The sequence below is a fragment of the Mesitornis unicolor genome, unplaced genomic scaffold, assembly GCF_000695765.1.
Source record: "Mesitornis unicolor isolate BGI_N332 unplaced genomic scaffold, ASM69576v1 scaffold16379, whole genome shotgun sequence".
NCBI classification, from domain to species: domain Eukaryota; kingdom Metazoa; phylum Chordata; class Aves; order Mesitornithiformes; family Mesitornithidae; genus Mesitornis; species Mesitornis unicolor.
The window spans coordinates 60641-78386 of NW_010205395.1; the positions used below are offsets into that span (position 1 = coordinate 60641).

General features: G+C 34.2%; 1 protein-coding gene across 1 annotated transcript in view; it reads left to right on the plus strand.

Moving 5' to 3' along the window:
- Positions 1-17746, plus strand: part of SLIT2 (slit homolog 2 (Drosophila)) — a gene marked incomplete at both ends in the record, with an annotated part of 88135 nt that overhangs the window by 59743 nt on the left and 10646 nt on the right. Inside the window, 7 exons of the mRNA XM_010191394.1 lie at positions 1977-2048; positions 2275-2346; positions 3687-3758; positions 6259-6422; positions 11668-11792; positions 11926-12023; positions 13448-13587. Coding sequence (XP_010189696.1) covers positions 1977-2048; positions 2275-2346; positions 3687-3758; positions 6259-6422; positions 11668-11792; positions 11926-12023; positions 13448-13587 — 743 coding nt within the window. The remainder of the gene's footprint in view (positions 1-1976; positions 2049-2274; positions 2347-3686; positions 3759-6258; positions 6423-11667; positions 11793-11925; positions 12024-13447; positions 13588-17746) is intronic.

Sequence of the window (17746 nt, forward strand, 5' to 3'; positions counted from 1 at the left end):
TAGAATTATTTCATTTACAGAAGAGACATTCTGTGATATGCTTCACTCCATGGTATGCTTCACATGGAAATAGCTCATATAGCTGTTGAAACACTTGAATGTAACCCCTTCTGTTTCTCCCACAACATGTGGTTTAATGACTCAAGAAGGGAGCTTGTCTAGAACACCTTACTCTCAACTCTCTTGCTGACTCATTCTGTGATTTGAGGCAAATCACTACTTGCTCTGCAATTTATTACCTCTACTACATGAATGATTTAAATATTATTTCTGTACCTTGTACAGTGAGAGAACCAGGGAGACTGTTCATGTAAATGGCTGTAGTTCCATGGCCTTTGTTAGGACTATAAAAATTTATACCAGCTGAGGTTGAACTGTGTAACATTCTGAAAGCAGTTTGTGGTTTCACTATAATCAGAATAAAAAGTGAAGGAGAGTAACAAAATCCCTTAAATTTCTTTTGACTGGGTTTAGAGCTTTGCTGCAAAAATTGAAAATGGTTTGGCATTCAAAAACAAGAACTTGCTTTCCTTTATTTATCTTATGCTAGACAAAAGTGGTCACGGTCACAAATTTAGAAAAAAATCTGTTTCCAAAAGTTTATGTATTTTGCAAATAACATCAGGAAAAAACCCTTGCAATATTCTCAAATGTATACTATGTAGAACTTATAGGAAACCTTTGTAGATTGTTTAAGGAAGTTACACAAAACCTAACTTGCAGCACACAGAAAATACAAACTTTGGAACCTCAGTACAAGAAGCAAGCATATAGATTGGACTGTATGCAGTAATAGTATCAGTGGAGACTGGATATATGTCTAGAGATGAGGTTAATTAGAGTCATAATGACAAGGCTTCCATCACAGAGATTAGGTCTATTTTTGACAAACACAGCCAGAAATCTTATAACTTTACCTCCTAATCAGAGAATGCACACAATTTAGCAGATAAATGTAATAATAAATTATAGATGAACAGTAAATAAAATGCAAATAAGATGAGCTTTAAGAGTCTCTATTTATTAGACCTGTGGGGGACATTATTGTAATCTCTTCTGAATGTATCCTTATACTGCTGTTATGAAGATGAGCATGTTCCTCAGCTACGTTTGGAAAACCAAACACTGTGCATAGTTCTTGTGTGGCCAAACAAGGGATTACGTAAGAGTCTCCTGAGTTCCAGATTAACAAAGAAAATTGTTTATTATTATGATACAATTGTCTTACATGCTTTCATGAAAATTCATGTTCAACAGTACTCTTAAGAAACAAATGCTGTATTTCACCACAAAATACAGTAAACAATAGTAAAATAGTCAACATAAAATGAAAACTAAAGCACAATATGTGAATAAAGAACAAGCAGCATTCACATTTAATATAGCTTCTTCAAAGCTTCTTTGAAGCTGCTATCTTTGAAGCTACCAGCAAACCACTCCAGCTTCCATCATACTTATGCTTAAGATTTTATTTATTAGAATATTGAACAACAAGAAAGATGTTAAGGCTTTCTCTATAAATCTTAGATAGTATTCTTACTAATAATAGTTCTGGGCTTTGATGTCTTCAGCACATAAGTGTTAAATAGAGTATTAGATGATATTTCCCCAGGTGTCATTAAGGACATGACTAGAATGATTTCCACTTTAAAGCATCACTTTAATTGCTATACTTGGGTTCATGTAGGATTGCATTATTAACTCAGTAGCATGATGGACATTGCTGTTGTATAAGAATGCATTGCACTGCTTTTTCATCTGTGTTGAAATGAAAATGCTTTTCTTTCATTGAGCTAAGCACTTGCTGGGCTTCTATATCGCATGGGAAAATAAAAATATGTGCTGCTTTAAGGATTGATACCAGTGATGATACTACTTCTACTAATAAAAATAATGTGTCTGTCAGTTTAGCTTACATTGTTTCAGGACTGGGGTAGTCATTTTAAGGTCTGAATTTCTGAATTTATTTTTTATAGAGATTTAAGTAACAACAGAATCAGCACGCTTTCTAATCAGAGCTTCAGCAACATGACTCAGCTGCTCACCTTGTAAGTTTAAATATGTAACAATGACTCTTTGCAAGCATTACAGTGGGGTTTATTTTTGTCTTGGAAAGAAAGGGCATTTAGTTGATTTTAAAGCTTGCTTGTTGTGGAGGCTGTAAAATAACTTGTTTCCTAACTAGCAATGTGTGCAAAAGCTGGTTTTGGTCATGCTCTGCATTGTTTACTGAATGGCTGATATACTTACTGATGGCATTTTATATATTTTCAGAATTCTTAGTTACAACCGCCTGAGGTGTATCCCTGCACGGACTTTTGATGGGTTGAAATCACTTAGGTTGTTGTAAGTATTATTTTTTTTAACCATTGCTATTTTCCAGAATTTTTATTTATGTACAGCAGATAGCAAATCTGTAGAAAGTTACTGGATTTTAAAACCTATCAAGTAATTGAGAAGTGATAATTATGTAACCTTAAGAATCTAATTGGCTTCATTCTGGGGAAGTATACTCTCAAAATGCTGCTCAAGAAGTTATATGACCCTGGACAACATTGTATAAACAGATATACACTTTTTTTCTTTTCTACTTTTTGATTTTGGCTGTGTTTCTTTTCTGTGTTATGTTCTTCCTTGTTATAAGCACGAAAGTCTAACAAAAAAGCAATATGGATAAATTCTGTAGTTTATATGAGGGGAGTTTGCAGTTGAATTTTGAATATTTTTATTCAAATAAGGAATTATTTCTTAGTTGTTTCATTTAATAAGGGAGTATTTCCAAAATCATTACACCATGGTTAACTATTGAAAAATCAGTAAAATTACTTTTTGGTTCCAATAAAACTTTCCATTTTTCCACTGGAAAAAACGTGGTTGAAAGAACACAAAAAGAGACAAAGGGAAATAGAAAACAGTCAGTCTGGTTTAGAGCTTCGGTTTGTCATTAAGACAGAAAACTCACAAAGCTGCAAAAATTCTTTCTCAGAAGTACCCAGCAGAACATGCACTTTTTGCCTCCATTTGAGTAGTTTATAACCATTTAATAGCTTAATTGGATTAAATGTCTCAACTATGGCATTATTTAAGTGTGCTCACATGACTTCAGTTATTTTACATAAATACGGATAATTTCAAGAACCAGAAGTCTAGATGTGTTAGTGATACATGTAACTGAATGAATTTATAGAAAAGGAAAGATATTTTTGTGCAAGTTTGCTACAGGAAATACAACACTATTGATGCTTATTGATGTTTAATTGATCTGTATTGACCTTAATAAGGCAACAACCTTAATACTTACTTTAATGAGCAGTGGATGCCTGTATTTTCCATTAATCCATGAAAGGTTAAAAAAAAAAACCAGAATTAATGGGAATTTCATAAAAAGTCAGAAATAACAACTCTTCTGCTTCCCCTAAATCCAATCAATACTTTGCAGAAGTGTGCCTACTTTTACCAAACTTATTATTAAGATTTCTTGTGAAAATTCAGGATGAAAAAAATCAAGTGATGAGTAGGCTGCCAGTTATAGCTTAAAAAAAAAAAAGCTGGAAACACTGAGGACCTAGAAGAAAAAAAATGTGAAAAGTTGAAAACTTTTAAAACCGTTTATCAAAGATGAAATTTGCAAAGTTAACCTGCTGATTTTTATGCATATGTGTTATTCTGTTTATTTTCTTTTTAAGGTCTTTACATGGCAATGATATTTCTGTTGTTCCTGAAGGAGCTTTTAATGATCTTTCAGCATTATCACACCTGTGAGTATTCATATGATAGCTATTTTTTACATTACTTCTAACAAATTTCACATAATTGAACAAAGACAGAATGCAAAGGCCTGCTCTGGAACAAGCTCATGCGTCAGTGCAGGCTGGGGTCTGGCCAGAGAGCTAGCAGCTTCACAGAGAAGTCCTCAGCCTCCTGGTGGGCAACAAATTGAATGTGTCTGCCTTGTGCCATTATGGCTATGAAGGCTAAATGCACCCTGGAAATAGAAAGCAAGCAGCCAAGTGATTGAGGATAGTGGTCACTCCCTCGTGTGATAGCTTGGCCCTCCTAAGGCCACACCTGGAATATGTGTTCAGTTTCTCCAGTTCAAAGCACATGTGTATGAACCAGAGGAAAACCGGGATAGGGGTGAGCAAGGTGGGGAGTTGGCTGGATCATATGAGCTGTGGGGAGAGGTTAAAGGAACTGGTGTTATTTAGGCTGGAGAAGGAGATGCCAAGGAGGGACCTAAGAGTCTTGAAGCCTGTAAGGGGATTACAGCAATGATAAAGACAGATTTTTCTCAGAGGTGCACAGTGAAGAATAAGAGTCAACAGTCAGAAGCTGCAACAACGGAAGTTTAATTGAACTTGAAAAGTTCTTCACTGTGAGGTTGGTTCAGCTTTGCAACAGGTTGCTCAAAGAAGCAGAATAATCTCCATCCCTGGAGATTTTCAGAGTGCAGCTGGTCACAGCCATGAGTAACTCTGCTCTGATTTTGAAGTGAGCCTTGCTTTGTGCAGGAGGTGAGAATAGATGACCTCCAAAGTGCCATAAATTATTCTATGTCAGTGTCTGTTAAATTGACATTAAATACATGACATCTGATTTCAGAACATCATTTGAGGCAATACTTTTCCTGTTTTTAATTTTCAGTGGGAACCTAGATTAGAGGAAGTCACCTATCTTTAAACCTAGTTGTGTTTGTGGATTGTTATTAAATCTTAAATTGAGGAGTAAGTTGACTAGTGCCTTTAGGCATATTTGTTTCACATGTTTCTGAAGAGCTGCTGTTGTTAAAAACTTAATTATCTGCTTCTAGTTCAGTATTGGACATTTAAATTTAATTTGCGATTTCTCAGAAATCTGATGATACTGATTAAGCTTTAAGTCATTGCTAATTCATTTAAATGCTACTATTAAACTAGCTTATCTACATGAAATATCAGTAAAACACAGATTTGATTGTTGTTGCTGTTATTTTTGTCTTAATGGCTACCAGTTATTCTGATTTTAGCAGAGCAATTGTGTTATCTCAGTTCAGACTGATGTTCACTCATGCAAATATGGAGTAGACACATTCCAGGTATTTCTCCTTGCATGGGAAGTTCCCTGTCACTAGCCTGATTTTTGTTACTGCTCTGACTTAAGCCTGACTGACTGAACAAATATATATAATTTATTGTGTTCAGCTGAAAGTATATAGCAATAAGAAAGAGGGGGCTTCCTGCTCAATATGGCAGAAAAGACTGTTTCAGTGATGGTAATTTCTACCGCCTTTGTTACCAAAGATTTTCCTGTATCTCTAGGAGACCCAAAGTTGTGGAACAATCCAAAAAAAAAGTAGCGAATCATCTGTGGAAGGAGGATGTTCTGGTACTGTCATTTGACAGTGTGTGCATATGTCAATATTATCTGTTGAAAGTTCTATGATTATTGTATTTCTTAAAAGGAATATGAGAACATCTTTATAGAATAGCACAATGCTTCTTTCCTCCAAATTAACTACACAATATATCATTGCTCTCGGAGTTTTGAGCTTATTTATAGTTTCTAGCAGAGAAAAGAGACATTTAAAAAGCCTTTACATAAATTAATTCTGAAAATCTCAAGCTAAATTGTTTTTTAATTAAAAATCAGATTTATTTCAAGAAATGGATTTGCTGTTGTAACAGGGCAATTCTTATGTAACTACCACAAAGCTAGGATAATGTAGTTTTATTTACCTAAGCAGCAGACACTTCTTACAGAATTCTGCACATAGCTGTGAGTTCAGTGGGAGAGCTCTAAAGAGGAAATAATTGAATCAAATTTGGAAACTTAGAAACAGATGGTTTGTACCAGCCTGGGAGCCATAAACTGAAAAGGGAAAATATCAGGGTGGAACTCTGTGGGGTTTCCTTGACTGCTTCGGAACAAATACTTTATTCTTGCTAACTTAATTTCCCAGTATCAGTTTCCTTCTGCTGGTGCAGCTGATCTTGGCCATTACATACCGATGGTGAAACAGAGCTGGTTAGTATTAGCTCTCCAAAAGTCACACGTAATACAGTTAAGAGCAGCTAGGTTTCTGGACAAAGTTTATTGCTTAAACTGTCACTTCTTGATTTAGAACCCAAATCTAGATACTTCATCCTCCTAGGGTCAGTTTGGTGGAGGGAGGTCAGGTTTGCAGTTTGAAGGTTTTTATACCAACCTGCTTTCTGGGTTCTGTTTTTAAAAGCACCCATTTAAAACTTTGTTCCCTTTTTGCTCATCTGTTTTCCATAGGGCTATTGGAGCAAATCCTCTTTATTGTGATTGTAACATGCAGTGGTTATCTGACTGGGTGAAATCCGAATACAAAGAACCCGGTATTGCACGTTGTGCTGGTCCTGGAGAAATGGCAGATAAACTTCTTCTGACAACTCCTTCTAAAAAATTTACTTGCCAAGGTACTGTTGTTTTTTTTCTCTTTGAAGTGTCAGTTTTGAATTTTTACTAATAGTTGAGCTGTGAAATAAGAGCACTAAATACATTTTTTATAGCATCTTCACTCAGCCGTGTCATCATTCCTCCTCATACTGAGGAATGTAGACATTGATTCCATTTAGGAACTTTACTCATTTTAAAGACTTCAATGCCCATTTCTTTCCAAACAGTAGATGGAGAAAAAAGTCTTTGGACTTGCAATACAGTATTCCTCAGTACACAGATGTACATAGGTACTTGGTACTGTCTCAGTCATGAACTACAATTTAAACATCTACTCTTCCCTTAGCCAAAGAATGTCATTTTCCTTCAGACTGTCTACTGTAAAAACTGTAAATAGTTTTCACTTAATCCTTTATTTTACATAATCTTTACATAAGTTTACAAGGTATTACGTAATTGCATCAGATTATTTCTTTTTTGTTGTTGTTAATTACATTTCTCAGATATTTAAGAAGAAAGCATTACTAAAAAAAAAATAGATAAAGGGATGTGATTACTTCTGTAGAGGTCTCATTCTAAAATGTTGTTATATGGGGAGTTTTCTTAGGGTTTGGACCTAGAGCATTTATCCCCATGTTGTCCATGTTGGTACCAATGTTGCTGGCGTCTATATCACAACTTATATTATTGTCTGTTAATTCCTAACTTCCTTTTTTGATGCTTACTATTTTTTTGTTTAAGAAGTACATTTTTTACTCATATGTGAGAGAGAACTTGGTTTATTTTATTGTTTAATCTTACTCTATTCCATCAATTTCTTCCTTCTTAAGTATTTTGAAAGCACAGAATACTTCTGCTATATTTCATTTCCCATGGTCCTGATTTAGAAACATTGAAATCCCCAATTGGGAAAAAAACCAAAGACTAAAAAACAAATAAACCCCCAACCCCCAATAAAAAAAATCAGAACAAAATTTATGTGTGCTTATACTTGTAAGCTGCTACTAAGCTTATAGTTATTTCTGAGACATCTTAAGTCCTGTAGAAGTAACTTATTCTTACAGTCTAGGTAATCTTTAAGCTATTTTGATTTATTCATCTGTTAATATATCTTCAAAGGTGAGCTTAATCCCTTTGTAATTTCTTCCTTTAAAAAGTGATGGGAATTTGTCAGAGTCTGTCTCATTCAAACTTGTTCTTTACTGCATCCTATGTAGTCTTCTCTCCTTAGGCTTCCTGTCAAAAAACTTTTTTTGTAAACAAAAACCATTGAAACCCATTTTGTTGTGTGTGATGCCAATGAAATGTCTCTCCAAATCCTTCTTGCAGTTTTTCAACAGTACATCTCTAAGATCATGCCAACGTTCATTGCATATGATACTCATCTTTTGCAAAGTCCCTTAGTCTGATTTTAGATAGGTCATTTACTGGCCAATCTGAGTGTTTTCTCTACAGGCATCCACTGACGACTATTGTGGATACACTCTTATTACACACTGTTGTAGGGGTATAAGTGAAAGAATATTTGCAGGGATGCGAAGGACTTCTTTGGTTATTTTCCAGCTCTGTCAATTTTAATAACTATATCATCCCTGCCTACAATCATTGTTGTGTTTCCGTTAGACAATCCAGAAAGTACATCTTGCTCCCTCTTGCCCATCAGAAAATACCCTTTATATTATCATGCAGGGTGAGAGCTGTATTTGTTTCACTTCCAAGAGTGGAGATCTGGTATTACAGATACCTTTGAGTGAAAATAGTTTTCCGGACACTGTCCTATGGAGATGCTCATAATTACAGATTGCATATCAGCAGCTTTTCAATGGCAAGATGGCCCTGTAAGATAGTGTGTCTGTTACTGAAAGATAAGTAATTTTATCTTCTTACAAATGAACTGCTGATTAGAAATTAGGAAGAGGCTATATTCCCATTAGAACCAAAATTTTATGCTACAAGTGAGAGGACTGTTTTCAGGTATACCCGCTGATGGTCTGCTACTGTAAGTCTATTTACAGGAAAAGAATAGTGTGTAATTCCTTCTTATTAGTATATCTGGATTCAATTGGAAGTGAAATGGGTGCTTGAATTTTACTTGCATAATGAATAGTTCCCAGTGAAAATGAGCATTTTAAAATGAAGTCTCTTCTCAGTTGTAAAGCTTCATAAAATCACTGTACCTTATTCTAATTTTATGAATTCTTTTACTCTAGGAATCATCCCTCAGTATTTTCTTCTTCCAGTTATTTTTCTAGGTTTATGGGTGTTTTTTTCTTTTTTATGTGGCCACTAACAGATTGTCAATCTTTTACCCCTTTACTATCCATGCCCTGCTTCTAGAGATTCCAGGGCCTTGTGGGTTTCTGATACCAGGTAAGGTTAGAAGTAGATCTGGAATGGGTGCTCTGATTAAGAACGGACCTTCTGACCTTCCTTTGTGTACCTCAAGCACACTTCTTCCCTCAGACACGCATGTTACTGTTTGTTTTTCCCCTTTGATCAATTTACAACCGACTCCTCATGATACATCATTTAACATATTATATGAACAGATTTGTTGTTTTAAAACTCTTGGTTTGAGGTGAGAAAATTTTCTAACCAAAATTATTGTTTCCACTGCTTTGTAGTAAAATTAGTGATTTCATTAGCAGGTTTACTGTAAGTGACTCAGTGTAGATACTGATTTTGAGGCCATATGCAAGAGAGAATAGGAGTTCACGAGTAATAACAAGTCAGAGCTTAAAAATTTTCTTGCAACAGGTTTCTCTAGAAGCTGATTTTGAGAGGATTTGTGACATGTTTTTCTTTAAATAGCTATGTCACTGTTTACAAAAGATCACTTCTTATTTTTTATTTTATTTTAAGGATTTTTTTCTAGTTAGGGCTTATTCAAGAATATACATGACTACTAAGCAATAGGTTATGAACCCAATACTTTTTCATATTTTTAACACATGCAAGCAGAAAGAGGAAAAGGACGGTATAGTGCAAATGAAAATAGGTTCTAGAACTGCCTTTCCATTAGACTTCAGTAAAAATACCTGAAACCTTTCAATTTTTTAATCTTACAGCTGAAGAATGATAAAATGTGAATTGTTATTGGGTATAACATTATATATATATATATATATAATAGTTTGAAATAAACACAGCACAAAATCAGAGACAGTCTTGTTTACTATCTTGTTGAGAGTTAAGTTCACATTTTCTGTCTCTGTTTCAGAAATGAAATTTAGTTTGCTAATCCTTTTAGGTAAATAACTTTAGTTACTGAATGTTTTTTAATCCATGCCAAATAATTACCATTATATTGCATAAGAAGTAGAAAAGAGGAGATGATGTTCAGAATAAACAGTTGAGGCAAGGAAGCATGAACTTCCAGGCTATAGCACAGTGTTACAGTTTGGTATTTTTTTTAGTATGTGCCTTATTTTATTATCTTAATGTACTCTAGTAATAATCAGCAATAGTCTAGAGTACACAGGCAGGACTTTCTAGTTGTTAATTCTATGGTGTTTGTTTCAACTCTTCTACTTCTGCTGTTTGCTGGCCCAACAGAAACTTTAATCAGATGTAGATCTCTTTCAAAATAAGGTAATGAAGACAGCAATGATCCATATAGATTGTAGCTTTGGCAATAAGCATTTTATCACAGACTACTGTGTTCATCTCTTTGGATTTGCTTGCAAGCTGTGTCACAGAATAATACAAACAACTGCAGATTTAAAAAAAAAAAAACACCAAAAAAAAGTCAGGCTCTCCCTGTCCAACACCCGTACTGAATCCTTATATTTACATGGCTTCCTTCCATGCCAGCTCCTTTACAATGACTTATCTGTGATTAATTTTGCAAAGAAAAATAAGTAAAGGCAGTTAAGAAATCTAAGTTTAAAAAGAAAAAGACAAAACCAAAAACAAGCCCCCATCCCCAATATCTCAGTAAAAGTGCCCTGTTAGATTGCAAAACTTTGCAGTCTGGCTAATTTTGAGTGCAACCTGTTATGAAGCAATCAGGCAGTTCTACCAGTCGGCCTCAGAAGTTTGTGGTTTGTGTCAAGAAGAAATTACTGGTTATTCCTTAAAATGTACAAATTATCTATGGGTAACTGAAGAGCTTTTTAATAGATGAAATCTGAAATCAAGCTGGAGGCAGTAGTCTCATCAGGCAATAGAGCTGGATATAATGGAGAATGTATGTTTGTTCTCATAATACAAATTTGGCCAAGTCTCCTGTTTTCTCACAGTAATCAAACTTTTTTCTATTACAAAGTGTATGAAAATTAGCCGTTATTTAAATGCAGGTGATTTCTAATTCCTGACAACTAACCAGTGATTCCTTTGGTTGTTTGACCAAAGGGAAATACAAAAAGGTGGTTCCTAACTGGAAATTTCACCATCAGAAGACTGTATAAAAATTTAAAAAACAACAGCAAAAAAAAAATCTTAAGAAGTATTTATGTAATAGGGATATGATTTATGTATGCCAAACTCCAAGTCTGGTTTCTGAAACAAGACTTTGTCAATACTCATTTCTGAATTCTGTGACTATAATCATTCATATAAGAACCTAGACTGCAAGCATGGATTGCAGCCCTGATTTACACACAGATTCATGGTATAGTTTGCATTATTTGTGGGCTCAACTAATGCAGTAATGCACAGAACTGTAGCTGATTCCATGAGGAGCGAGGTTAAATATGGAACTATCACAGTGAGATAGCTTGGACAATGCTATTTATGTTACAGTTCATAGATGTTCAACCAATTTACAAGTAATTTTACTGGATCATTTTGCTATCTCTGATCTTGGAGGTAAAAAGTAAATAAAAATACATTTAAGATAGTGTTGTCAGCAACATCATCAAGGGAAGGATTGCAAATTTGTATATCCCTTTTTTTCATAGGCAATTTTTACCCTCTAAAGTGAGAAAACCTGAAACTGTATTCTTCATTTTGCTAATACTAAGGGAAGGTAGTTATCATGGATCAGAACTGTACAGATTTCAAAGAATGGTGATATGGGAATCACTTTGGGGTCAGCTTCTTTTTAAACAAAACAAAAAAAAGTGATAATTAAACCAAAAATCCAACCCAAAATTTATTTCAACATGTCAAAACACTTAAAGGCAGTCCAGCATTTCATTCATATAGAAACAGCACAAGTTATAATAAATTTCATTTTAAAATTTAAAGCAATGTGGCAGATATATCCTGTCAAATATAATTTAATAGTTGTTTGCCTCTGACTATTCAATTTGTATTTTTAAGGGCCTGTGGATGTTAATATTCTTGCTAAGTGTAACCCCTGTTTATCAAATCCATGTAAAAATGATGGAACCTGCAACAATGATCCAGTTGACTTCTATAGATGTACTTGCCCATATGGTTTCAAGGTAGGTACTGAATGGAGAGGAAAAAAATTACTGAAATGTAAACTCCTCCTTACCAACCTTTAAGTTTTATTTCTCTCCCTTCCACTAGTGTCTGTATTTTCTTCTTAAATTATAATTATTGTTCCCTGCATAGGGTCAAGACTGTGATATTCCCATTCATGCTTGTATTAGTAACCCATGCCACCATGGCGGAACTTGTAATTTGAAAGAAGGAGAAAAAGATGGTTTCTGGTAGGTTGGTTTTAATTGTAATACTGAGTGTTATATGCTGAAATAGTTTTGGTCTTAATCTTTGGGTTCTGTGTGTTTGCTGGTAAGTGCACCACAAAAGCAGATTTTCAGTGCTTCTGAAGTTTTCAGAACACGTTGCCATCCTTGGAAAGCTTCTAAAGTTTGAGGCTGTTAAAAACAATAACAAATGATGGTGATTAGTTGAGGCATATCAGGTCAAGACAACATAGTATTGACTCCATTATGCTAATTAATAGCTAGCTAGATCCCTGCTGAAAAAAATCTCACAATTCATTTGTTGTCCTGTGTATTACTACAACAGACAGCATATAAATGATAAAATGTAAATCCCAGTGAAACAGAAAATTAATGATTCATTTGAAACTCACTATGCCAGCAGACAAACATGCTGTGAGCATTTTTAATCTTCAGTTATTTAATCACACAGTACAATTACTCCAGATGTACTTCATGAATTATGAAATAAAGTTCTCTAGCATTCTTACATGAAATTATTAGTCACTTAATAATCTACATCTCAAGCCTGTTAGAAATGACACTTCAAAAAGATACCATTCATTATCTTGCAATTCATTATGACATTATTCTTATTCTTAAATCCAAATTCTGCCCAAAGATTAAGTAGTTTTCTATTAAAAATTAAGTGTATACATTAATACTATGCCTCTACAATTTAAAGTGACATAGTCACGTCTCTGAATTTGACTTTTTTCCTTTGTTTAAACACTGCATATCTTGAAAATCAAAGTAATCTCAAAATGAAAGCTGCAGAAATTATAGATAGTGCATATTACATGTAAATGTGTGTGTAGTCATCAAAAGATCAACCATTTGATCTTTTACATTTACTATATATTTTGTTTTGTTTGTTTTGTATAAATGAATCTAAAAGCAAAAATAAAAAAATAGTGCTTTGAAGAGTTTATACAGGCTTTGTTTTCATATATTAATCCATATATCATGGCTGGAATGTTAAACAGAACTTTATATTGGTGCATTTAACTGAATGTTAATGGAATACTGTTATTACATACTAATCCCTGATTTCAAAATCTTTTCCATGTATTTAACTTTAAGGATATAAAAAGGATCATTTTCCATAAGAAATACAATCTAATTCTATAGTACAAAGGTAAAAGGTTTTTCAAAAGTAGTGTTCGGTGATTTAATTTAAGAAGCTCCTTAAATTATAAATTAAGGCATGAATTTAGGAGATTTTTTTTGTAATTTAAATTATGTAAAATATTTTGCTAACATTTATTGTCCTTTTTTTTACATTATATCAACCATGTTCTTTTATGAGATAGTGATTATGAATTATTGTACCTATTAATTCCAGAACTACTTGTCTGGTCTCCCCAGCGTAAATGTCCCTGTGGTTAATTTTGTTTTCTGTATTACAGGTGCACTTGTGCAGATGGATTTGAAGGTGAAAACTGTGAAATAAATGTTGATGACTGTGAAGACAATGATTGTGAAAATAATTCTACTTGTGTGGATGGAATTAATAACTATACTTGCCTTTGTCCACCTGAATATACAGGTAGGAGTATAGGAGAAAGTACAGGCAGTTCAAGAACTCCTAGCAGAACAGCAATATTTTTCATTTTTTAGGTGAATCAGTAGTTACTCTACAATTGACTTAAAGCCAGGTTTCCCTCCATATTTTTCTCCTACAGGGTTTACAGACAAAAGTAAACTTAATGCCCACTCATTAATTCCTTTGTTAGTTTTGAAATTACAGCCTTTTGATATTTAAAAGATCATTCAAAATGGGTCTCTCTCTACTGTTTACCTAACCCAGACACCTCAGTGAAGGATTTCTGTAGCTGTAGAAATCTGAAAAATATTATCCTTTTATCCTGTATACCTCATGTTGCTAACAGGGCAGAAAAGGATCTGTCTGTGCCAGTAGGGAACTGGATTTGGCATCCCTGTATGATGTCCTGCCCTCTGTTAGAAACATTAATACAGAATGCAATGCTTTCTCTTCTAGTACTAAAAAACCAGAAATCATTAGAAAATATCTGTTTGTTTCTGTCAGTTAGCAGTCAGGCCAAAGCATTCCCCTTTCTTTGAGACCAAGAGTCTCTTGCTCTGTCATCATCTCTGTGGGAGTGGAGGACAGTTAGACCAGCAACACTGGGGTATAAAAAATAAGATCTGTTGTTAACATTGATCTGTTTTGTAGTTTTTCTAACTAAACAGATCTATCTTCCATCAGCTAGTTGTTCACAAGCAGAACACTAAATTCTCAGAACCTTAATTTGAAATGCATAAAAAAGAAATGTAAAATCCACGATAACTGGGGAAATAACTCTACTCAGTTATCCAATATCTTTACTTTACACAGTCAATCAAATCTGAGCTCTGGAAAACTGGAAGGAGAGGTGAACTACTGACTTAGTTTCATTATTGAAACACAGCTAACTCCTTTTTAATCTAAGGTATTTCCATCGCTAGTTCTACAACCGATTCTATTGCTTGAATGTTTTAGGATGTTCAAATTTAAAATCAGTATTTAAATCTTGTAAACCCACCGTGAAGAAATACAACTTCGTAATCCAATATATGTATTCATCTAGTACTTGTGCTGTGTAAATGTTTGGCAGAATTTTCGCCAGAAAGAATAAGCTACAGTAGCTACAGCAATACAGATCAAAAGTATAAGTAGCCAGAATAAGATATTTAATAAGTGGATAGTCCACATCTGGGAGAACAGACATAATTTTCTGCTTAGGATACTGTTTTGCCAAGTACTGATACCTTAATACCTAAGAGCAATTGACAATTCAAGCTGTAGAAACAAATAACTGGTAACAACATCAGTAAAGACAGGTGTTTGCTCTTTCAGCTATATGTGAGTCAAGCTTCCGCAAGTTTCAGATATTCTACTGAGTAGGCAGGAAGAAAGCAAACAGTCACATCAGTCCAGTATTCCTGTTCAGTGTCTTCATGCTAAGACGTTTCAGATATCTAATAGCAGACAATTCATTCGCAACTGCATTGCTCCTCTGCAGCTTTGCAGGTGTTTTCACCTGTGTCTTTTGTTTCTTCATTTTTGACATTGGTCTAGTTGCATTTAACTGCTAGAGTCAATAGCTTCCTGTATTCACAATTTGCCATGGGAAGGACTGTTTTGTATTAAATATCCATGGAGTGGATACGGAGACTTGTTTATATGTGCTGGCCTAAAACTTTGATTAAGTATGCTTGTTGCATTTCTGTAGTATTGTAATTGAAAAGTACATTTTGCATTTACAATTGAAACGGCAATTGTAGCTTTTCTTTATACATCTATATGGTTAGAACAAATAGGAAAGCGTAAACATTGGTGAAATTTTTGATATACTTCAGTTGTGCTTCTTCAGTCAAAATAAAAGCAAGTGTATTTTAAACATTTGATTCATAATTGTACATAATTCTAAAAGGAAAATGCTATGAGTTTACATTGCAAGTGTTTTTGTTTGGTAACTGTAATTCTTTCAGAAGAAGGGATTTGCTTTTACAGATGCAATGCCTACTGAAGTCGGTAGGTCATGTGAGTAGGTATCCTCTCACCAGCTCTAAAATAAATCAAAACAATCTTCTTAGTAAGTTTAGCTGTTCTATTAAAAAAAACCAAACCAAACCAAACCAACCAAACAAACAAAAAACCCAAGAAATTGAGAATTTATACTATCTCATTAGATTGTTTTCAAAACCTTACCAAAACCAAAGACACATGTATTTTTTAAAACACATAATACTGGAGCTTAAACTCATTATATAGATAAGTTGGGGAAAAATTGTACCAAAGTTCAGCTTAGTTCAGGGTACAGTACAGATTTCTACAGTAATGCTATCTGTCTTACATAGCATGAGAGGATAGGACACAATGTGTGACATCTTAAGTAATTTTTGAGATTTACTGCAGAAAGAAAATATAAAACATTGAGCTAGTTGAGAAGTCTTCACATCTGTCATTCTTGATCTTGCATAATAATTTAATAATATTCAGGATTATTTAATAATCATCGGGATCTAGAAATGATAGTGTTCAGAATATAAAGCAATAAAGAAAACAAATTAATTATAGGATTTTTTTTTTGTCTAGTCTATAGCCTGATTTGAAAGAAAAGTAATAGAATGCCTGTCCAGTATGGCTACAGTGATTTTCATGAGAAACTTTGTAAGCATTTGGATTTTGTATCTGTTCTAACAGGTTAAAATCAGATATGCATATTACTAATGTGGGGTTTTTTATGAAAGGTACTTTTCACTGAACGAATTCATGTTCTAGCTGGGCAAAAGTAGGTTAACGATCAGGAACACAGGCTTATATATTCAGCAGGTAAAAAGATTTTGGAGTTCATGATCTATCTTTAGCTCAGAAAGTCCCTGAGCTGTAAGTTGCTGGAGACTGGGACAGTATCTATACCAGGAAAATACCACCGTAGGCTTGTCCTGTTCTCTTTTGGCAATACTTCACATTGTCTGTGTTCAAGATGTCACAGCATATATGTACTGCATGTGGAAGCGCACAGCCCAGAATATTTTTCTGAGTGAATGGTTGTCTGCAAATATGCTTTACAATTCAGTAGCACAGTATAAGGAAGAAATCAGCTGAAACCTGCTGGTATGAAATATAAATAATTCTTCTTTAAAGTTTTATTTTTATGTGCAGGGCTTGTTAGAATCTCAAATTAACTCTGCAAATACATACAAAACCTACGAAAATGTTGCAAAGAATGTTGCAGTGCATAATCAGTCACTTTTTGACTTTCTAACTATCCTTTGAGAATTGACAGTTCTCTCAGTGCTGATTTAAAAACGAACTTTAAAAAGCTTATTATTTGTTCCTTAAGAATCAGGAATCCATTTTTCTCTGCCTCAGTTAAGTTTTACAGTTACTTCCACAGTTACAGGTGGGAAGACAAAGAATGGTATTTGCACTATACTATGAGCTTTCTTAAGATCACAGATTGTAACTCTGAAAAAAACAGTAAGCAAATGGAATCAGCAGACGCTCGGAGTGTCTGATGAAACCTTGAGAAATAAAACATTTAAAATATCTCACTATGTCCTGCACTCTTTAACCTCACTACTCTCTTAACATTATCATCTCCTTTATTTTAACCACAATCTGGTAAACTTCAGGTCATTTTATGTACATTCTATAGATTGCAGATGATCATTTCTCTTGCTCATTATCATCAGTCATTAGATCACAGATCTAACTGATCCAGAAGTAAAACCTTTCTTATGCCACCAGTGGCATGTACTTCTTACCTTTTCTGTTTGTTTTGCTCTGCTTTAGGTGAGAGACTGAAGCTTGCTTCATTTTGCTATATCAACCTCTCTGCTGCTATAGTTGTGCATTAGCTTAATGTGCTATGCTGTTGTATTACAATGTAAAAAGTCTCTTGTCTCTTCTGTCTTTGTCACTGCAAGCTGCTAATCTGAATGAAGTGGAAAAAGGTCAGTTGTCTTTTATGCCTATTTTCACTTACTTTGGTTTCTCACTTTCTCTAAAGGTGCATGGATTTCAGATCTTACAAATGATCAAATAAATCGTATATAGATATAATATAGAAAGTTCACTGCAAATCCTCAAACTAGGCACTTGGCAATTACTGTGAATACTTGTCAGAAGAATGTCACTGAAGATGCAGATTGCTGTGCAGTACTTTAATGGTACCTTTGTTGTCTTTTTTTCAGAA